General features: G+C 62.0%; 1 protein-coding gene across 2 annotated transcripts; it reads left to right on the top strand.

The window, feature by feature from the left end:
• Positions 1–458: 458 nt before the first annotated feature.
• On the top strand, positions 459–20,462 carry SNAPC4 (small nuclear RNA activating complex polypeptide 4). 2 transcript variants are annotated; one of them, XM_012782053.2, is made up of 25 exons: positions 472–528; positions 1,225–1,418; positions 2,330–2,468; positions 3,436–3,482; positions 4,512–4,679; positions 4,860–4,985; positions 5,466–5,544; positions 6,032–6,113; positions 7,258–7,362; positions 7,442–7,514; positions 7,913–8,077; positions 8,350–8,497; positions 8,774–8,880; positions 9,037–9,131; positions 11,714–11,808; positions 12,822–12,901; positions 13,211–13,708; positions 14,541–14,624; positions 14,833–15,082; positions 15,502–15,572; positions 16,069–16,179; positions 16,866–16,893; positions 17,395–18,959; positions 19,818–19,952; positions 20,226–20,462. In XM_012782053.2, the coding sequence occupies exons 3-24, from the start codon at positions 2,339–2,341 to the stop codon at positions 19,944–19,946; spliced, it is 4,236 nt and encodes a 1,411-aa protein (XP_012637507.2). In that variant the 5' UTR covers positions 472–528; positions 1,225–1,418; positions 2,330–2,338; the 3' UTR covers positions 19,947–19,952; positions 20,226–20,462. The 2 variants fall into 2 exon arrangements, with proteins under 2 accessions (XP_012637508.2, XP_012637507.2); XM_012782054.2 differs by lacking the exon at positions 1,225–1,418 and having other exon boundaries at positions 459–528.
• Positions 20,463–21,437: the final 975 nt, after the last annotated feature.

Raw genomic sequence — 21,437 nt, 5'->3', positions numbered from 1 at the left:
GGTCCACAGGGGTGAGTCCTGCGTGGGGTCCCCACCCTCTTACTCGACTGGTGTTCAGTCCCACGTACCTGCCTGGAGATGGGTCTGGCCTGGGGCAGTACTGAGCACTCGGTGCTTTCGCGTTGGTTGCCCGACCAAATTCCAAGATGCAATTGACAGAAGATGAAACAGTCACGGAGAGGCCAGGGACCGCCCAAGGTCACACAGCTGGTGAGAACTCGCCCAAACCGCTCTGCCTCTCCAGGCTAAGCCAGAGCCATATCTTGACCCGGCGACCAGGCCGGCCCAGCCTCTCAGTGGCTGGGGGACCCAGAAGGCGGTCCCGAGGGCGGCCGCGCGAGGGCAGCACCGAGCAGCCCGCTTCTCTATGATCTCCGTCTCTCTATGGTCCCTGCGGGCCGCAGCGGCGTCCCGGCGTGCCCCGCGCCTCAGGAGGCGGGACTTCCGGTGCGTGGAGCTCCAGTCCGGTGGCCGCCGGAAGCGTCGTGTCTTCGGTCGCCCGGGCGACGGTGCTGGCCGCGCGCGCAGGTGAGGGCCGTGCCGGGCAGGTGAGGTACGGGGCGGGGCCGGCAGCCACGGGGCGCGGGCCCGAGGAGCGGACAGCCGTGGCCCGGGGAGGGGGCGGGGCAGCACCCAAAGACAGGGAAACTGAGGCCCGGCGTGGCGGCGATCCTGCCATGCTGGGGAGACCTGGAGGCCCAAGCCCGTGGGAATTCTGGCCCGGAGGGACCCTAGGCGGGCAACGGGCTGCAGGAGGCGGCCCAGGGGCGCAGCCCGGGACTCCCGGAGGTTCCGCCGAGACAGCCGCCCTTCCCTCCCGCCATCCTCACTGTCTGTGGGGGTCCAGTAGTAGGGCGCCCGCGTGCGCCAGGTCCTGCACTAAGTGCTTTTCGGGGATTGTGCCGGCCACTCCTCACCCCATTTTACAGATGTGGCAGCTGAGGCTCGGGGGAGGCAGGTGATTGCCCGAGGCTCCACAGCTAGCAAGAGGCAGCCAGCGCCTTTAACACCCCCGCCCCCCGCCGCCCCATACTGACGGCTTCCTTGGGTTCACTGGGGCCAGCTAGGAGGCCTGGGCCGGGTCTCAGGATCTGGGACTGAAGTGTCTTCTGCCACAATCTTGGGCAGCCCCTCATGAACACCCACCGGCAGGGAGGGCTGCAGGCAGAAGGCTCAGGGCTTGAACTGTGACTCTGACCTTCCTTCCTGCTGTTCATTGCTTAGGAGCAGTACGGGAAGGGGGTGGAAGACGGAAGTGAAAATCAGTTTGTCTTCAAAACACAAGTTGCCTTTTCCTTCAAGGCGAAGCTTCCAGAAGAAAACATCCCCTCCCTGCCCTGCCTGGGGGAAATGGCAGCTTTGAACCTGCCAGTGGTTCTGCAGATCTCGCTGGCTTTTAGCTGAGTTCGGTTTGCAGGGTTAGAAACATTTCAAGTGTAAACGATGCATCCTGCGCAGGAATGGGGGACATGGGCTGCTCTGTTCCAGTCACTCACGGCTCCACCAGAGTCTCTAGCTGGGAGAGCTCACGCCAAGAGCAGGGGAGGAGGCTTCTCTTTGTTCCTCCCAGACCTGTGCTTGTGTTTCTTTGAAATCTTCTCAGCTAATGCCTTGTTCTCCCACCCTTCTGTCTCCGCAGCTTCCTTCCCCCTTCAGGCTTCCCAGACCAGTGTTGCTAAGAAAAAAGCTTCATGTCTGCTTCTGCTTGTTGAGTCAGACACTGCCATGTGCTGGGTGCTGCTCTAGATTCTGGAGATACAGCAGCGAGCAGACAGAAAGCTTTGCCTGTGGGGAGCTTACTTCCCAGTGCTGCCAGTGACTGTCACCTGGTCAGTCTGTGCCCGGTGGACATTTTCCAAACGCCCTCTGTGGGTCCAGCTCTGTGCCATGGAGAGCAGGATGCACCTGAAGCTGTGGTCATAGGTTTAGGGGCCACGGGCCTCATCCTTGTCTTCTAGAGACTTTGCCCCTGCACCTTGCACTTTCTGCACTGGGCGACCAGCTCCCTTGTGCCGTGGGTGTGGGAGCAGAGACCAGGCAGTTGGGTCATCTTGGTGTCCATCTACTCCACCTATGCGGTGGTAGCCTCAGAGCAGGCAAGAGACATTCACGGGCCTTTGGCACCTGGCAGAGCACAGGGCAGGTGTTTGTGGGGTGCAGGAGGGTGCAAGGGTGCAGCCCAGGGCTGGGCCTGAGTCTGAATCTCCCTGGAGATCCGGGTACCTGCTTTGGAACAGGCTTCTGCCATCCTCTGCAGGTGCATGTGTCTGAAGAAGAATGAGATTCTGGCTCTTGGTTTCTAACATCTCATGATGTATTTTGGAGGCAGGCAGACGTCATGGATATAGATGCTGAAAGAGAGAAAATAACGCAGGAGATCAAGGAGCTAGAAAGGATTCTGGACCCCAGCTCCTCAGGTATCCACGTGGAGGTCTCCGAATCAAGTCTCGATTCAGATTCTGAAACAGGTAAGCTCCTGTGCACCTGGCCTCCTTGGAACGTGGCTAAGAACATCTGTGTCTGCCCTTGGGTCTGTTTAGCCACGTTAGGTAGAATGTGCTGGGGCTGCTAAGCCTAGGCCCTGTTTCTTGCCGACCTGGCCCCTGCCTCTCCCCCAGAGGGCTCGTGACAGTGCCTCCTTTGTCATGCTCTGGGTGCACTGGCTGTGCACAGTGCCCTGGCTCTGCTGCCTGGAGAGGGGCAGGAAGGAAGGAAGGGTCCTGCCATTGAGCCTTGAGCTCTAGGGGCCTCAGGGGGAGCATGCTGGCCTTCTGCAGTGTGCACTTCTGGGAGGGGCGGGCCCAGGGCTCAGCCCGTGGGCCAGTCTGGACAGTCACCACTACTCACACCCCTGGAATCTCTTGCTGGGCTCATGCGAGCCTCCTAAAAGGACCCTTCTGTGGAGGCCACACTGTCTCCCCATGCACTCCCTGAGCCTTCCCCACCCTGACCAGAGACCTGCCCACAGCTGCCCCCAACACACACACTGCTGCTCACCTCTCCCTGGGCCCAGGGCCGCCTCTGGGTGACTTTCTGTCTTCTGTGGGCAGGGCCTCTGCATCTGTGCCCTCCCTGCTCACTGGCTGAGCTCCCTCAGGATAGAGCCGGGTGCTACAGAGCCTTCCCTGGCGTCCCTCTGGTGGAAGACAGCACGTGTCATCCAGTGAACTCTGTAGTTTTGTCCCCTGTGTGTCCAGGGGCACCTCGTGTTAGGCTGGCATCTTCTCTGTCTGACCTGCCTGGGTCAAGTGTGTGCCCCGCACCATCAGGGCAAGAGGGTCCGTTCACGGCAAGTCTCACCCTGAGGCTCCGTTACCTCCCGGCCGGTGGGACCTCGGCCCCTCCCTGTCTGCACGGCCCAGGAAGCCGCGGTGGCTGCGCCACCTGCCCTTCCCGTCTTCAGTCACCAACACGGCGCACTTTTGTCTCCCACAGACTTGCTGCCTGGCGAGGGATTGGACGCCGCAGATCCCCCGATCTTGGTAACTACTGGCCTGGCCTGGCTGTGTGCAGGGTCGGACCTGCCGCCACCTTCCAAAGTAGCCCGGGAGGGGGTGTGTATAGAGAGACGCCACAGAGTATTCACTGTTGACGTTAAAGTTGTGTCCCGAAATAACTGCTATTAACAGCCTCCTGGCATTTTCCTGAGCGCGTGTCGATACACACACATCTCGTGAGAGAGTCCATCTCACGCAGAAGGCAGCAAGGTGTGTGCCTGGGCCCTGCCCTTCACAGCTCGCCTCTCTGTGTGCCTCAGTGTCCCCTGGGGCAGTAGGGACAGTCACGGCACAAGTCAGTTAACGTACAAGAGCGCCTGGCAGCTGCTCGGGTACACCAGTTAGTATTATTAACTGCCTTTCATCTATTCTGGAAGACTTTATGATTTGGTTTTTGTTTTGCCACCAAGTCAGTGGGTTCAGAGCGGCCTCGTGTTTTCAGTGGCCGTGCTGCCCTCGTGTGGACGGGCTTAGCGCCATGGCTTCGCACTCAGCGCCTCGAGACGGGCTGGCCCTCTGGAGCCGTCGCTCGCTCGCCTGTGATCTTTTTTTTTGTTATTTCGGCGCGTTATGGGGGTACAAATGTTTAGGTTACATATATTGCCCTCGTCCCCCGCCCACAATGCCCGTGACCTTGCACGAGCGAGATCATGGCAGCCTGGCTCACTGCGATGGTGGCACAGGCTTGTGGCACTTGGGCCGTAGAAACATTTGCTGTAGTGACTGAAAGCTGCTTGTTCCCTCACACGGACCCCACCCGACCTTCCTTACGTTGAGATGAGGAAACGTGTACACACTCGACTCTGGGAGGGACAGGCGCCACCCCAGACGTGAACGTGCTCCTGCCACCCACCAGGGTCATTTCTTGGTCCCACATGTGGGTGGTCTTGGGCCAGAGCTGCCTGAGTGTCCCAGGGGCCCAGCGACTGGTGTGTGGGCTTGGGCTGGGGCCGAGAGGGTGGGAGGACATCTGTGTGTCCCATCTGCTCACGGCAATCTCTGCCTCACAACCAGGAAGAAGAAAGGTGGGGTGAAGCCAGCAACGATGAGGATGACCCCAAGGACAGAGCTCTCCCTGAAGACCCAGAGACCTGCCTGCAGCTGAACATGGTCTACCAGGAGGTCATCCGTGAGAAGCTGGCAGAGGTCAGCCTGCTGCTGGCACAGAACCGGGAGCAGCAGGTAGGATGGGGTGACAGCCCCTCCTCGTGCCGACACCTCCTGACCCCAAGAGCCCTCACAGCCAGGCTCCCAGGACCAGGGCTCCCTGGCTGCCTGCCTCCCTTTCACCCAGGGGTCCCCTTCTGCACAGGGAGTGTCACTGCTGCCCTGCCCACAGAGGGGCCCTTGTGTCTGTCATAGGAGGAGATCATGTGGGACCTGGCTGGGCCCAAAGGCCCCAAGGTGCAGGGCAGCAAGAGCCTGCCCCCGAACGTGTACATAGGGCACTTCATGAAGCCGTACTTCAAGGACAGGGTCACCGGAGTGGTGAGTGGTCGAGGGAAGAAGCTCTTGTCCCCACAGCCTGCTGGTTGGCTGTGAATTCCCTTGGGGGCTTCAGGGTAACACTCTCCAATCTCAGAACTCTCTGCCTTATCCCTGGTGAAAGTCAAGGCCTCCCTCCCTGGGTGGGTGAGCTTCCCTCCAGGTGGGCCACGCAGGGCGCGGCTCGCTGTGCAGTGGCACCCCGATGGTCAGCAAGGCCTCGCCGTGTGGACTGCAGCGTCCAACAGTAGGGCCCAACCTCGTCAACCTTCGAGGAGCCCACCCTGCGCATGCCCACTGGGTTGTGCCCACAGCCACCACGTGGCAGCAGCTCTGGGTGCAGAGGGCCAGCATCTGCCCTTGCCCACCAGGAGGCTGTGGGGAAGGGGCCCTGAGTCCTGGTGTGGACCCAGGAGGGACGTTTGGGGCCCTTCAGGTGAGCACACAGGTATGTTCACATTGTGCTGCCGTGTGCTCTGACAGGGGCCTCCTGCCAATGAGGAGACGCGGGAGAAGGCTGCCCAGGGGATCAAGGCTTTCGAAGAGCTCCTTGTGACCAAGTGTAAGAACCCAGGCCAGGCCCTTGGCGTCCAGTGAGCTCTGGGACACGGGAGGCCCCTTCCCAGGGCTGTGTGTGGTTCTCAGACCTCTCTGCTGTGACCTCCTGGGCACCTGGCCTCGACCACTGGGACTGGCCACTTGAACCCCCAGCCTTTTCCAGTTGAACAGGGTCCTTTCGAGGATGCCAGTCACTAGGGGCAGGCCCGGGCTACCACCTCACACTCTCTGGTCACTTCCGCCTCATCTCGGCATGCCTAGCCCGGCAGGCCCTGACAGGAGCTTGTGCCAGGCTTCAGGTGGAGCGTGTTTCCGGGGAGGGGCTGGCACCCAGAGGCCATCAGACAGTAACTCCCTCCCTCGCCACTTAAGCACCGCCTCCTGCTCTGGAAGTGGGAGCTAACGGTGGCACCCGGTTGTGGAGAGGGCGCAGTGAACGACGAGCATGGCACGCCAGAGCCTCCGATGACGTCATGGTTCTCTCTCCTCAGGGAAAAACTGGGAAAAAGCCTTGCTCAGAAAGTCAGTGGTGAGCGACCGCCTACAGCGTCTGCTGCAGCCCAAGTTACTGAAGTGAGTCACGGCAGGTCAGGGGACGGCCTTCCCCGCCGCCCAAGCGTCGCAGCTGGCCAGCGTGGGCCGGGCAGAGGTGCAGCTCAGCCACCTCCCTCTCCCTGGCGCCGGGAGACGCCGATGCCTGAGCTTCGCGCTCCTTCCCCAGAGGAGGCTGCCAGCGTCTCGGCCACTCGGGAGTGCAGGGCCAGGCTGCGCAGCTGCGTTGAGCCATGTGCCTCAGGCAGCTCCTTTTCTCTGGGCCTCAGTTTCCCCCTGTGAAATGAGAACCATTCCATGAAACCCATTTAATGCTTTTGCTGATGGGGTAACGTCAGAAACACACGGGGTGCTGCTTTTTTGTAAATGCTCAATGGGGCAGCATGGTCTGGAAGACTATGGTGAGAGACACAGGAGACACGGTGCCTCCCAGCGCTGGGCACCAGGACATGCAGGGAGGGCAGTGGAGCCAGGTCTGGATCAGCCCCACCTGGACAGCCCAGCAGGGTACCCACCTGCTGCTGTGTGGGACCACGAGGGCTAGAGGCAGAGGTGGTGCCTTCAGGGTGGCAGCAGCTGGGGCCAGACAGCCTCTCTGGGCACTGAGAGGCCTGTGACCAGGCCAGGGCGTCCCGGGGGCCATGTGCACCTCGTGACTTGATGTGCACGGCCAGGACTTGCAGCGGTGACAATGGGTCCCTCCTCAGGCCGAGGGAGAGCTGGGTCCCCCGGCCCGTCCCGGGAAGTGGTTCTCTACTACAGCAGCAACCGTAGGCTCACAGAGCAGCTGCTGGCCCCCTTGCTGGGCACAGGTTGAGGTATCTGCACAGGGCTGGGCTGGGACGCTGATGCTTGGGAGGGGAGTGTGCCGGGCTCTGACACATGGTAGGGGGAACAGGTAGTCACCACCTGTGTCAGCAGACATGCTGCCGCCGTTCTGATCCTGGTGACAGCAGCAGGAGAGGCAAGTGCTGCCGCCCCCTATATGGGGGAGGAGGCACAGGCAGGGAGGATAAGGCAGGCTCGGAACTGGAACCGAGTCACAGTTCTGTACCACTGAGTTGAACGGAGTGACCAGCCCTCCCCAGGGCGGCCCCAGAGAGGCAGGGCACCCTGCGGAGTGCGCACCGCCGTCCCCAGCCCTCGCCTGCACTCTGCCTTGCAGGCTGGAGTACTTGCACCAGAAGCAGAGCAGAGTCTCCAGTGAGCCGGAGAGGCAGGCCCTGGGCAAGCAGATCCAGGAAGCTGAGAAGGAAGTCCAAGATATCAAGTGAGACAGGGTCCCCAGGAGGGCCCCGGGGAGAGCCCACAGGTTGGGCGTGACACAGTGCCCTGGTCCTTTCCTCCAGCCAGCTCCCAGAAGAGACCTTGCTGGGAAACAGGCTGGACAACCATGACTGGGAGAAGATCTCCAACGTTAATGTGAGTTGGGTCCGGTCTGAGCCCCAGGCAGCCTGCAGCACGTGTCAGGGATGGGGCGGGGGTCGGACCTGGGCAGTAAGTAAGGCTGCGCCGTCCCAGCTCCTCCATCCGCCATGGCCCTTCTGGTCAAGTGCGTGGCCAGCAGCCAAGAGCAGTGAGTGGCTTCATGGGCCCTCCCTGTCGATGTGCACATCTTTCTCTTCTGTGGTGGATGGTCTTGAGGCTACTGGCTTTGCATTTGGAGCCAAATGTGCATTTTTGGCAACGCAAGACCCAGTGAGCTGGATGGAGGCTCCTGGTATTTCCACCTGCCAGGAAGCAATGGCTTGGCCTGGAGCTTTGTCTGGGGGCCTCTGGGGTCAGCAGCCCCGCAAGGCTGAGTTTCTCTGTCGGTGCAGTTTGAAGGAGGCCGTGGTGCGGAGGAGATCCGAAAGTTCTGGCAAAACTCTGAGCACCCGAGCATCAACAAGCAGGAGTGGAGTGGGGAGGAGGTGGAGCGGCTGAAGGCGATTGCAGCCTCACACGGCCACCTCGAGTGGCAGAAGGTGGCAGAGGAGCTGGGGGTAAGGACCGCGGGACCCAATCCGGACCCCGGGGGTCCCAGGAGACCTCAGAGCGTGGAGGCCCTTAGCGGAGTTGGATGGGGCAGAGCCGGTGGTCTCACCGCCCCATGGGAGCCTGGTGGGAGGACAGCGTAGGTTTACAGACTTGTGTCACCGTGGGGCGCTTGGGGCCCACCTGTTCCCCAAGCCTCCCAGAGCCAGGTCTGAGTGCGATTTGGCACACGGGGCAGAGCCCACTGACGCCCCTTTGCTTCTGTGCGGGCCTTGGGAAGACCCGGCGCAGCGCCTTCCAGTGCCTGCAGACCTTCCAGCGGCACAACACGGCCCTGCGGCGCAGGGAGTGGACGGAGGAGGAGGACCGCATGCTCACCCAGCTGGTGCAGGAGATGCGCGTCGGCAGCCACATCCCCTACCGCAGAAGTGAGCTCGCGTGCCCGTCCTGAGAGGCCCTCAGGCTGTCCCGGGGCGCCCCTACGTGGAGGCACAGACTCTCCGGGTGACTCGCTTTCAGAGTCGGGAGAGGCTACAGGGAGTGCGAGGGGTCACGTGGTCTCAGGGCTTCCACAGTTGGATCCTTGGTGATCAGAGTGACTCTGTTCTGTGCGACCCATCTGGGAAGTGGGTGTCTCGGCCCCCACGAGGCGCCCCTGCGTGGGGGGCAGGTGTCTTGGCACCCACGAGGCCCCTCTCCCCCAGTTGTCTACTACATGGAAGGGAGAGACTCCATGCAGCTCATCTATCGCTGGACCAAGAGCTTGGATCCCAACCTGAAAAAGGGGTACTGGGCCCCAGAGGAAGATGCTGTAAGTGTGTGGGGCCCTAGGAGAACGGTCCTCTGGGAATTAACCGACCTGTCCCGAGGGGCTGCTGGGCCCCTGAGGTTCCCTTCTTTGAGTTCAGGACGGGGAGGTTATGGCTGTGCCCACAGATACCGTCTGCGTGCTTGTCCCTTCCTGCAGAAGTTGCTTCAAGCTGTTGCCAAATATGGGGAGCAGGATTGGTTTAAAATCCGGGAAGAGGTGCCAGGTAGGAGCGATGCCCAGTGCCGAGATCGGTGAGTTGCGCGGCGCGGGGAGGGAGGGGCTCACTGGGATGCGTGTTAGGTCTGCTCTCGCCTAGGCTGTAGGCAGCCCAGGAGACAGTGGCCAGGAGTGATTTGCTGCTGTAGGGAGAGGGTGTGGCCCAGGGGCGTTCTGTGTGCCAGGGTTGACTCTCTGGGGAAGCAGGGTGAACTGCTTTTCCAAGCCAGACTTTTATATTTATGTCCCTTGCTTGCCAGGAACAAGACCCAAGTTCCACCGGAGACAGGGTGTCCTGGTCAGTTTTCCTGACCCGTGATGTCTAAATTTTCCAGATCGCCAATGGGCACATTCCCTGGGCAGGCAGCCGCACCCCCCTCCTTTCCTGGTTATCTTTTTTGAAAACAGCTTTATTGAGATAAAATCCACATACCATACAAGCCGTTCATTTAGTGTACCCTCCAGTGGTTTTTAGTGCATTCATTGAGCCGTGCGGCCATCACCACAACCAATTTTAAAACATTTTGATCACCCCAAAAAGAAGACCTATTCAACAATAAAAACAGTTCAGTTCAAAAGTGGGCAAAGTGCTTGAATAGACACTTCTGCAAAGAACGTATGCAAATGTCCAACAAGCACACGAAAGATGCTCAACATCCTCAGTCGTTGTGAAGTATACGTCAAAACCACACATAGATCGGGATGATACTAATTGGGGAGGGCAAGTGTGGTGGCTCACACCTGTAGTCCAGCACTTTTGAAGGCTGAGATGAGGGGATCACTTGAGGCCAGGAGTTTGAAACCAACCTGGACGGAATAGCAAGATCCCATCTCTAAAAAATTTAAAAAAAAAAAATTAGCCTGGCATGATGTTGCAGACCTGTAGTCCCAGCTACTTGGGGAGGCTGAGGCAGGAGGATCGCCTGAGCCCAGGAGTTTCAGGTTGCTGTGAGCTGTGTTGACTCCACGGCACTCCAGCCTGGGCAAGAGAGCGAGACCCTGTCTCCAAAAACGAAAAGTAACACATGTAGGTGAGGAAATGGAGAAACCGGAACATTCATTCATTTGGTGGGGACGTAAAACGGCGAGGCTGCTGTGGAAACCAGTAGGCTGGTTCCTCGAGAAGCTAAACGTAGCCTGATACCCAGGATGATCGGTAGCTGTAAAACCCGAGAGAACTGGACGCAGGAACCCAAGCGCATCTGTACAGCCGCGTCCACAGCAGCGCCCTCACGACAGCCGAAATACGGAAACAGCCCGAGTGTCTGTCGACAGATGAATGGATAAAATGTTGTCTTTCCGTACGATGGAATGTTATTCAGCTTTTAAAAAAATGAAATTGTAGCAAATACTGTATTTCTGCAAATTCTGGTACAACATGGGTGAACTTGGAAACATGAATGTTCACATGCCTTTTTTTTACGCTGAGGTACATGTTCGTTTCCCTCAGGTGTAGCTGAGGAGTGGGGTTGCCCGGTGTGGTGGCTGCTCCGTGTCAGACAGGTTTCCAAAGTGTTCCCACTAGCAGCGCACCGGGCTTCCAGTGTTCCACATTCCCCGATGCTTGTTCTTTGTGACGACAGCCATCCTAGTGGGTGTGAACTGGTGTCATGGTGATTTTTATCTGCATTTCCCCAGTGACTGAGGACATTAAGCTTATCTTTTCATGGGCTTGTTTGCCATTCGTATATATTTTTCTTTGAAGAAACATTTATTCAAGTCCTCTGCTCTGTTTTTTTTATTGACTTACAAGTTCTTTACAGATTTCAGACACAAGTCCCTGATCAGAGGTATGGTCTGCAAATATTCTCTCCTGGTCTGTGTTTTCTCCCCTTCAAGTACTAGCCACCCGACCCCGCCAGGCCCGAGATAGACGAGATCTGGCGCGTGTGGGTGGCATGGCCGGAGACCAGGCTGTATGTTCTCTTTTTTTCTTTTTGAGACAGAGTCTCACTCTGTTGCCCAGGCTAGAGTGCCGTGGTGTCAGCCTAGCTCACAGCAACCTCAAACTCCTGGGCTCAAGAGATCCTTCTCCCTCAGCCTCCCGGGTAGCTTAGGACTACAGGCATGTGGCATGGTGCCACCATGCCTAGCTGGTTTTTTCTGTATATTTTTAGTTGGCCAATTAATTTCTTTCTATTTTTAGTAGAAACAGGGTCTCGCTCTTGCTCAGGCTGGTTTTGAACTCCTGACCTTGAGTGATCCTCCCACCTTGGCCTCCCAGAATGCTAACATTACAGGCGTGAACCACCGCGCCTGGCCTGTGTGTTCTCTTTTTTCCTTTCTTTCTTTTTTTTTTTTTTTTAAAGACTAGTCAAGTGCAGAAGTGAGAAGGGGTAAGGTAGTAGAGCCAGAAGTTCAGTCTGTAACTGAACAGTAAGTGGGATAACTCACTACCTTCTGACCAGCCCAGCCTGTGTGTTTTCTTTCCACTTTCTTGACGGTTTCCTTTGAAACACCGAAGTTTCACATTTTGACAAAGTCCAGTGTGTCTGTATTTTTCTTTGGCTGCTATTGATTTTTGTGACATATCTAAGAAACCGTTGCAGAAGCCAGGATAAGAGTGGGAGGTGTCTCAGCATGTTTTCATGTCCCCTTGTTTTCATGTCACTTTCAGCTATTTCAGAAGATTGCATTTCAGCTTGAAAAAGGGACGTTGGACTTTAAAAGAAGAGGAACAGTTAATTGAATTAATAGAGAAATACGGTGTTGGTGAGTTGCCGGTGTGTTAGCTTGCGCAGTGTCTGCTCGCTTGGGGAGCGTGCCCCAGCTTTGCAGACCCCGTCAGGCTCCGGTCTGCCCTGACCCCATGTCCACCGCTCTTCCGCCCGTTCTTCCCCGTCCGGACAGACGGCAGTTTCCCCTTACTACAGCTAGTGCAAGTTCACCACAGGACACTTAGAAGTGCAGGCGTACAAAAAGGAGAAAAGTAACGTGAGCGTGTCGCCCAGAGATAACCGCTGTTAGCTGGCGCACACCTCCCCTCTCCTTCCTCTGTCCTCTTCTAGGAAAAGGCAGCTTTTAACAAACTGACTCGTGTGTAACTGACTGCTTTTTACGTGACGGTGTGTCATGAGCCGTGCCGTCTGGCGTGAACATCCCGTCCGGACGCACTCTGTCCTGCTGCCGCTCCGCCGGTGGCTGCGCCGCGTTTCTTGGCGGCTCACGGGTTATTCAGCCAACCTTCCGTCCCCATCTTTCTCTCTGGCCTGGAACGAGCTGAGCGTTTATAGATAAACCTTTGCTTACATTTATGACATCTCCTTAGAACACACCCTAGCTGTGGGGTTGCCGGGCTCCAGGACGTGCAGAGCACTGAGGCTGTGTCTCACTGTCCAGCTGTCCCGTACACGCTCTGCCCTGACTGCCTCCCGCCAGCGCTGTCTGAAAGAGAACTCAGGTCGTTAGCGGCGTCTGGCTTAGAAGCCCGGGCGCAGCAGACACGCAAGGCCCATGTTATGTAGATGGGGCGATTCTTCCTTCTTGGTTGTACGTTTGCCAGAACTCTGCTGCGGGGCTGAGCACCCACGGAGGATTGGGCTCCAGAGTTGCAGGGGCGGCGGCGAATCTGATCCGGCTTCTAGCTGGGCAGCGCGGGAGGCCCCAGGCGAATCTTCCAGAGGACAGCACGCTGTCCTGGGAGCAGACTCTTCCTCTGAGCGGATGACCTTGTGCCGTCGGAGGCTGTTGTATGAAGCGGTTTCCATGTGGTTTTGCTTTTGCAGGTCACTGGGCAAAAATCGCTTCCGAACTGCCCCATCGGTCGGGCTCCCAGTGTCTGAGCAAGTGGAAGGTCATGATTGGGGTGAGGCATCCATTTGTTCCTGGAGCTCTGCCTGCATGCAGACGGAAGGTCCCATCCCCTGCGTCCCCCACGGGGCAGAATCAGGGGGCGCGGGGATGGGGGGTCGGGAGGGAGGTGGGACATGTGGATTCTGGCCCTGGTGTTTCTTCTTCCGGGCAGTCTAGGGCAGAGGGAGACCCGCCCCGGCTCAGCTGCCGCCCACCCCGCAGGCGTGCCTGCTCAGCCTCCCCCTGGGGGGCGTCTGCCTGTTGTCCTTCCTCGGTGAGCCTGCGTGGCTGAGGCCTCCATGGGGCCCTTTCCTCCCTTCAGAAGAGGCAGGGTCTGCAGAGGCGGCGGCGGAGGCCCCGTCGCAGTGTCCGGTGGAGCTCCAGCTCCAGCAGCAGCGGCGGGGACACCAGCAGCAGCGGCGGCGGCAGCACCAGCACCAGCAGCAGCAGCGGCAGTGGCAGCGAGGAGTCGGAGGCGGAACTGCAGCAGGCGCAGGAGGGCGGCAGAGAGCTGCCGTCCCCCCAGTACGTGGTGCCGGACATGGACCTGTGGGTTCCTGCCAGACACAGCACCGGCCCGGCGTGGAGAGCAGGGCCAGGAGGCCGGCCGGGGCGCCCTGCTGCCTCCCTCGGCCCTCCCAAGGGGCCCGGTGCCACCCAGGGCAGCAGAGAGGAAGCTTCCGCCCCCACATCGGCTCCCCATGAGCAGCTGGGCCCCTCGCAGGCCCCCTCCGGCGTCCACAGCACCGCCCTGCGGGGCGTCCAGGACTCACGCGCCGCGGACACGTTGCTGGCGCGCTCAGAGGAGCTGGCCCTTGAGGTAGGCCCCGGGGTGTGTCCCCGGAAAGGCACAAGGAGGAAGTGGGTGCCCTGCGCTCTAGGTGGTCACCAGGGCTGGTGCTCGGGGACCATGTGGCGGCCTGGCCACCAGCCAGGTCCCCAGGTGTAGAGAGACACCCCCTCATTGCTCATCAGAATGTTCTGCTTCTGGCTGGTTTTGGAGAACCGTCCCCACGGGCAACAGCCTTCTCCCCTGAGGCTGGCGGCTCTGTTTCCCTAGCTTGGCTGAATGAGCACGTGGACGTGGAGGCATTTCTGGAACATTTCATCCCCGAGCCGGGTGGGGGGGATTGGGGGGAGTAGGAGGGAGGAGGAGGCGGTGGTAAGGAGTCCCCAAGGTCCTCCCTGTGAAGGGCCCTGCCCACCTGCTGGGGACAGTGGCGTGTGCTGCCTGTCCTGGTCGATCTCCAGGCCGCGGGCACAGGTGCCGCTCTGGCTGTGTCCCGAGTAGCAGTCTGGGCGGAACAGGCTGGTCTTTCCTGGGAGGTGCTGGAGGGGACAGTGGACCCTGAGGCAGCCAGCAGAGTCACGTGCCACGGGGCCTGCTGGGAGCCTCCGCTGGAGAGAGGCCTGCTCTCAGCCCGAGGGCCGGCTGGGGGGAGCCCCGCTAGTGTCCTGGGGTGCCCTCTCTCCTCTGGGGAGGCCCTGCCTGAGGACCCCAGCCCCCCACAGTGCCACTGCCACACGGCACACACCGTGCTCCGGAGGCCGGGGAGGAGACGTTCACGGCAGCCCCCGTGCTGGGGGCTCCCACACTGCCTCACACTGTCCAGCTGTCCCACACACGTCCCCTAACCCGACTCCTTTGTCAGGATGGGAGCCGGCTGCTGAAGGTGCCCCTGGAGACCGTGCTGAGGGTGCTCAGGACCAACACAGCCACGCGCAGCCGCACGCTGGTGAGGCCTGCCGCACGCTGCCCGTGGCACCCAGCGCCCTCCCTGCCCGAGCCCGCACACCCCCGCCCTGGTCTGAGCGTCCCTCCCCCAGGCCCTGAAGGGAGTGGGGAGCAGGGGCCCTTGCTGGCTCCGCACTGGCCACCAGGGCAGGGGTCGCTACAGGGAGCTTGCCTGGCCGGGAGGCTCAGGTGCCTTCTCCTCCCTGCAGAAGGAGAAGCTAAAGCAGCCGCCCCTGCCCAGCTCACCCCTAGGGGCCAGCTCTGGTGACAGCGCTGCCCGGTCCCACGTGAGGCAGCTGTGGCACGGAACCTTCCAGAATGGACGGCGGCGCTGGAGACATGCTCTGCACCAGAGACTCCTGGACCGCAGGCTCCTACTGGCTGTGACCCCTTGGGTGGGCGACGTCATCCTGCCCTGCACGCCGGCTCCCCGGAGACCTGCTGTGGCGCAGACCCGAGGTACCACCCAGGGCTCCTCTGGGAGCCTCCGAGGGGGATGGGGGGGTGGAGATAGGCGTCACGTCCTGCTCAGCGCACGGCAGTCAGTTAGGGAAGTGGCCTCAGCAGGGAGCCTTCTGGGATGGGCCACACCTCTGGCCAGGTTCCTTGGTGAGGGTCGGCACCTGTCCCTGAAGGTTTTCGGCGATGGCCAGTCAGGACCCTGGCTGCTCTTCCCGGCCCTGCACGGGGCGGCTGGCTTTGAGGTTCTTGGGGCGGGGAAGGGCTCAGAGGACCCCGCCCTTCGTCCGTGGTGGCCGTGTGCTGCGGTTCCAAGGTTTCTCCCGCCCTGCCTGGCACCCAGGCCTGAGGGCTCTCGGGCCTCCGGGAGAGCAGCGTGGCAGCTGGAGCAACTTTGTCCGTGTGCCCTTGTGCCCCAGCCGATGGCCTCGGGAAGCAGCTGCAGCATGCCCGCCTGGCCAGCACCCCAGTGTTCACGCTGTTTATCCAGGTAAGCACATGGGCAGGATTTCTTTTGCTTGTGTGGGTATAAAGACTTAAAGTTTGCAGTAGATTCACTCCTAAAAGTATAATTATCTAAAGTTCTCAATTCTTGAGAATTTACTTTCCGAGGCTTATGGCTGTTGGCAAATTAACGTGGAACGGGCTGGCTGGCTGGCAAGCGTTCACTGCCACCATCAGGTTAAACGGTGTCCTGGGAAGGGTGAGAGCAGCCAGGGACCAGGTGTAAATGGAGGAATGGGGGCGTGACACCCAGGACACGGTGGGAGCCCAGACCGGAAATCCACGTGCAAGTCAGGACAGGAATTCTGGCCGAGGGTTCAGTGAGGCCGGCACAGCCGCACAGATTGCCCGTGCTCCCGCCAAGGCCTCTGTGGTGTGGGATCTCCTGAGAGCAGCTGCGGTCAGGGCTGTCCTGCGGTGTTCTGTCCTGTGGGGTCTGGGGGTGCCGAGGTGGGAGGTTCTACTAGCCCTGTGCCCCTCAGCTGTTCCAGATCGATACTGCTGGCTGCATGGAGGTCGTTCGAGAGAGGAAGGTGCAGCCACCCGGGCTGCTCCAGGCTGGCACCCAGGACCCCCCTCCGCGCCCTGTGCAGGTAGTGGCCCTTGGTGAGAAGCAAGAGTGAGCGCCGCCCTCCCCGGCGTGGCGAGGCGCTGCCCACAGGAGGAGGGTCCCTCCGGCCGGCTCTGCTGTGCTCCCTCCAGGGGTGTCTACACAGCCCTCACGTGGGGCCTGCAGCCCTGAGAGGTTCTGCGGGAGTCCCAGGTGGGCACAGGTCAGACCAACACTGAGACGTCCCACCTGCCCAGCCTGTGTCCCCACAGCCACACGGGGCGGTGGTCAGGAACCATGGGTGCTGTCTGCTTGGGGGTGCCTGGTTCTCGCCTTTCTGCCCCAGACACCGAACTTGCGTGAGCTCAGTGGGTGAGAAGCCTCGCCCCAGAGCCCTGTCACCTAGGGTGGGAGACCACAAAACGGTGTCCTCGTTTGAGGACCAGAGGCAGCTCTGTGGTGCCCCCCAGGCCTCACTGCCCTCAGCCCCCTGCCCCCTCCTGCAAGCCCCACACCGCCCCGGCCCCGGAGTGAGCGCGTTCCAGGGTGCCCGTGGCGGAGCTGCGTTGGGAGGGAGGCGTGAGGCCGCTGAGCTGCAGAGGCGCGTGGGGAGCCGGCACCTGGGGCCTTGTGCCCTGTAGCGGTGGTGGCGAGAGGTGGTCTGGGAGTGGGGACAAGTGGTGAAAGCACACAGGCGAACAAGGTACCGACTCTCCTCTCCCTTTTCAGGCGCTTTCGAGAGCCCCGAGCACCCCAGGTACTGCTGCTTCTGTGCTTGATTCGGTGGGGCAGTCCCAAGCGGCCGCTGGCTCCGAACCAGGGCCTCTGGTGCCCCGTGCCCCTGGTGACAGGGTCCCAATTGAACCCCCGCCACAGGGATGAGAGCCCGGCTGGGTGGGTTTGGTGCTCCCAGCTGCCGCCCCTGCTGGCCCTGCAGCTTCCCCGGCCCAGGTGCACGAGAGGGGCCCCCGTGAGTGAGGGCTGTCCTGCTGGCACCACTAGTCTGCCCACACCCGGCCAGTAGGGCCGGGCTCCCGAGGGGACGGAGAAGCTCTCCCAGGAGAGCAGTGCCAACCCCACGGTCCCGGCCTTGAAGATGTTCGAAATTCAGGGGCTGGGCTGGCCGGAACGTCCACTGCCCTGGCTGTGACCGGGTGTTGGGGTTTGGGGTACCCCGAGATCTGGGCCGGCCCCCAGTGACCACATTCCAATTGCTGCCCAGTACAGACGCTCACTTAGGGGTCTCTCCTCCCTGCAGGCTGCCCCTTACCCAGCGTGACAGCTCAGAAAGCTGCAAAGCCTGCCGGCCGCCGGACAGAGTATGCCACACCCCCGGTGCCCCCACCGGCTCTGAGCGGCCCTCGGCCCAAACCCAAGACCGTGTCAGAACTGCTCCGGGAGAAGCGGCTTCGAGAGGCCCGGGCCAGGAAGGCCGCCCAGGGCCCCACGGTGCTCACGCCCCGGCTGCTGCTGTCCTCGCCTGTGATCCTCCAGCCCGCTCTGCCGCCGGCCCCCCACGGGCCCCCAGCTTTGGGTCCCGCCCTCTCCAACCCAGCAGCCTCTGGGCCCGGGGGCCCTGCAGCAGCCAGTCTGGGCACTTCCGCCTCCTGGCAGGGGGCTGGGACTTCAGCCAAGGACGAGGGGTCCTCCACCCTGCAAACCCTGTCCCTAGCGGCTGCGTCTGGAACCCCCACCCTGGGCCCAGGCCAGGTCACCGGGAGCTGCCACCCGAATAGTCTCGGACAGTCTCAGGTCCCTGCCACATCCCGGAAGCAGGGCCTGCCGGAGGCGCTGCCCTTTCTCCCTGCGGCCCCCAGCCCTGCTCAGCCACCCATCCAGCCCCTCAGCCTGACACACAGAGCAGGGCCACACGTGGCAGCCAACGTCCCTCTCCCTGTCACCTGGGTGCTCACGGCCCAGGGGCTGCTTCCTGTGTCGGTGCCAGCAGTGGTGGGCCTGCCCAGGCCAGCAGGGACCCCTGACTCCACAGGGCTGCCAGTGACCCTGCTGCCTCCCCTGGCTGAGACGCGGGCAGCCCAGGGCCCCAGGGCCCCGGGGCTGAGCTGCCCTGGGCAGCCCCAGACCAGTGTGGACGTGGGACCAGACTCTTCCCCCGGGACAGGCCCCTCGACCCCTGCCACATGTCCCTCGTCACAGAGGCCTGCAGATGTGGATGGGGATGTGGCCTGTGTGGCCAGGACGTCGCCCCAGGCGGACCACCCTGAGGCAGAGCCCCTGCCGCCCAGCCCGCTGCCTGCCTGTGGTGTTGCCGGCCCAGGGAGTGACCCAGGAGGGACACCAGGGCCCCCCTCAGGGACACGGGAGCCCAGGGGGCCTCAGCCTGGGCATGAGAAAGGCTCCCTGGACCTGGGCCTGCTCTCCCACAAGAGTGAGGCGGCCACGCAGGAGTGGCTGCGGGGGCAGGGCGGGGTGTGTGTGCCCCCCCTGGGGAGCAGGCTGCCCTACCAGCCCCCCGCCCTGTGCAGCCTGCGGGCACTGTCCGGCCTCCTGCTCCGCAAGAAGGCCTTGGAGGACAAGGCCACCTCCCTGGTGGCCAATGGGGCAGCCAGGGGCCAGGCCGAGCCCCGGGCAGGAGCCCTGCAGGCCGCTCTTGGGCTGGTGCGGGCGCAGCTCCAGGACAACCCTGCCTACCTCCTGCTGAAGGCGCGGTTCCTGGCAGCCTTCGCCTTGCCCGCGCTGCTGGCCACCCTGCCCCCCTGCGGCGTCCCCACCACTCTCTCAGCAGCCACAGGCGTGGGCTCCGAGAGTGAGGACGAGGGCCTGGACGAGCCGGAGCTCACCTCGGCCAGGAGCCCCGATCAGGTACGGTCTGCTTCCAGCCCCGGCCCCACTTCCCCACGGCGGCCCCGGTGGCACCGTCACCCGCCCAGAAGTGTCTGGCCTGCCCGAGCGGCGTGCGGGACAGGCAGAAGTCGCGGGCAGCTTGGTTCCTTGGGACGAGGAAGTGGGCGCTGAGGTCCCCTTGCCGCCCCCATTGCGTGTGGCGTCTGTGCAGAAGTCACCTCCCCTATGGGGCAGCGTGGGGAATGCTCGGAGAGGGGCCCAGGTCACGTGCACACGCGGCGTGCACTGCCTGGTGGGCCGTCCGCCTGGGGCAGCAGCTGCGTCCTTCCCAGCACCTCTGGGGGCGCAGAGTCCCTCAGGTGTCGCCTCCCTGGCTGCGTGTGGGGAGAGTGTTCCCAGCTCTATACGCAAAACCACTTATTTCTGACGAGAGCCCTGAAGTGTGGGGCTGTGACCCTGGTCCTCCAGCTGCACCCAGGGAGCCCCCTGCAAGGCCCCTTCCCCTGTTGCCACTTGCAGCCCTGAGAAAGCCCCAAAGCGGCTCCTTCCCGCCCTGGGCACCCCAGGGCCCTGCCTCGAGCCCCCGGGAGTCCTGGGCTGAGCGAGGGAGGAAGCCCTGACCCGGGAACAGGCTGGGCACCCCAGCCAGCCGGGAGAGCTCCTGCGCCCACACCCCCCAGCCCTGTCCTGGACCACACGGCCCTCCTCTCGGGGCAGTAGGAAGGGCCTGGCGGTAGGAACTAGGATGGCCTGGAGCAGCTGGTGCCTGACCCATGTGGGGCCCCTCAGGGCCCTCTTCTCGCCACGCCTGATTCCCGCCCGCAGTGGCTGGGGGTCACTCGTCCTCCCCCCCCCCCCCCCCGTTCTGTGTTGCAGCCAGCCCCAGGCCCAGGCGAGGGCTCCGCCCCCTCCTGCCCGGACACCTGTGCCGACCTGGACACAGACCTGCACGTGCTGAGGACCCGGCGTGCCCGGCATGCCCGGAAGCGCAGGCGGCTGCTGTGAGGGCAGGTGAGGGGGTGGGCACCGCCCTTGCGGCCAGGAGGAAGCAGGGGCGGGGGCCACGAGGGCTGTGGGGGACCGTCCAGTTGGCCTCCTGTGGAGCCCATCCTTGGGCTCTAGTGCCCAGGCATGGCCCTGCCTCACGGGCCATCAGACACGGGACAGGTGGTCCAGCAGGTGCACAGTTGGCACAGTGTTGGCCTTGGTCCCTGTACCTCACAGCATTGCCCATGGGGTCTGGCTGGGTGTGCCTGGGACTCCACCAGGGTGTTTGTGCTCCAGGACAAGGACACCCCAAAAGCCACAGCTGCAGCTGAGGAGAGGCAGGGCCCCATCAGCCCCAACAGCTGCCACCGCCCCACAGGAGAAAGCGCCAGAGGCCAGGGGAGCCGGTGCCGGACCTTTGTTGGCAGTGGGGGGGGGCCTCAAACAGACCATGTCATCACGGGCATAGCTGGTCCCCAAGTGCAAACCTGACCATTTGAAGGAATAAAGTTCTATTTTTTAATTAAAAAGCAAGACATGGCTCTGGTGGTTTTGTTGTCTCGGGATGCTGAGCACGTACAGGGAGCTTCCTCCTGGCACCACTGGACCAGCCACTGGGTCCTGGTGGTCTCCTGTGCCCGGGGCTGCCTCGCGGACCATGACCCCATGACCCTGGGCCTCAGCCCGAGTGAGGGGACAGGTTCTTGCCTTCGTGGGCGACATTTGTGGCTCCGGCCTTCAGGCGGGGCCTGTGCCCTCTGCAGGCGGCTGCCAGCCCTCGTGCTGCCCGGGCCGACCCCAGCGGCTCCCCTGGGACCAGCTGCCACCTGGCTGCGCACAGTCACAGCGGTGGCTCCCTCCCTCCTGCATGGGCGTCTCCGGCACGAGACCAGGTCCCGGCTGCAGCAGTGTCCCCTGCGTGTCCTGTGTCCCTCCGCGGTGACAATGCCCAAGGCCCTGGGCTCTCCTGTGAGCTCCGTCGCACAGTGACCGCTGTGGGCAGCCCGTCTGCCCTGAGCCCCGCAGATGGCACGCCCTCCTCGCGCCAGTGCCCTGCGAGCTCATTCTGGGCTTCCACACCACCTCCGCGGACCTGTGCATGCCTCAGGTTTGTCATGCAATTTCCAAATACTTGGGAATTTTCCAGATATCTCTGTTACTGATTTCTAGCTTAATTCTGATATGGTCAGAGAACGTAGCATTTCCATTCATTGTCAAGGACACACACCACAAGGAAGGCACCGTTGTCTTCGTTTCACACACGGGGAAGCTGTCGGAGGGCTGACCACCCGGGCCACCCGCAGCAGCAGGACCCCAGGGCCCCACTCACACCCCGCACGCCAGGCCCATGCAGGGCACGGCCTCCCAAAACGCAGCTCCCTCGGGGCCCAGGAAGACCCAGCTGCCCGCTCCTCCCTGCATGACGTCCGGGGCTGTCGTCCTGCAGAGGCCAGCAGGAGGGACGGGCCGAGGGCTGAGGGCCAGCGGGCGACGGGAAGGGAGTGGTCA

This window comes from Microcebus murinus, chromosome 12, assembly GCF_040939455.1.
Source record: "Microcebus murinus isolate Inina chromosome 12, M.murinus_Inina_mat1.0, whole genome shotgun sequence".
In the NCBI taxonomy this organism is placed as follows: Eukaryota; Metazoa; Chordata; class Mammalia; order Primates; family Cheirogaleidae; genus Microcebus; species Microcebus murinus.
Note: the sequence above shows the minus strand (reverse complement) of the source record. Positions and strands in the feature narration are given on the sequence as shown.

Bases quoted from the DNA above. Each gene is read 5' to 3' on its own strand.
- SNAPC4 (XM_012782054.2), top strand. From the start codon at position 2,339: ATGGATATAGATGCTGAAAGAGAGAAAATAACGCAGGAGATCAAGGAG. The intron at 15,083-15,501 runs GTACCACCCAGG...CTTGTGCCCCAG, and splicing joins TGCTGTGGCGCAGACCCGAG to CCGATGGCCTCGGGAAGCAG. The intron at 16,180-16,865 runs GTAGTGGCCCTT...CTCCCTTTTCAG, and splicing joins CCCCTCCGCGCCCTGTGCAG to GCGCTTTCGAGAGCCCCGAG.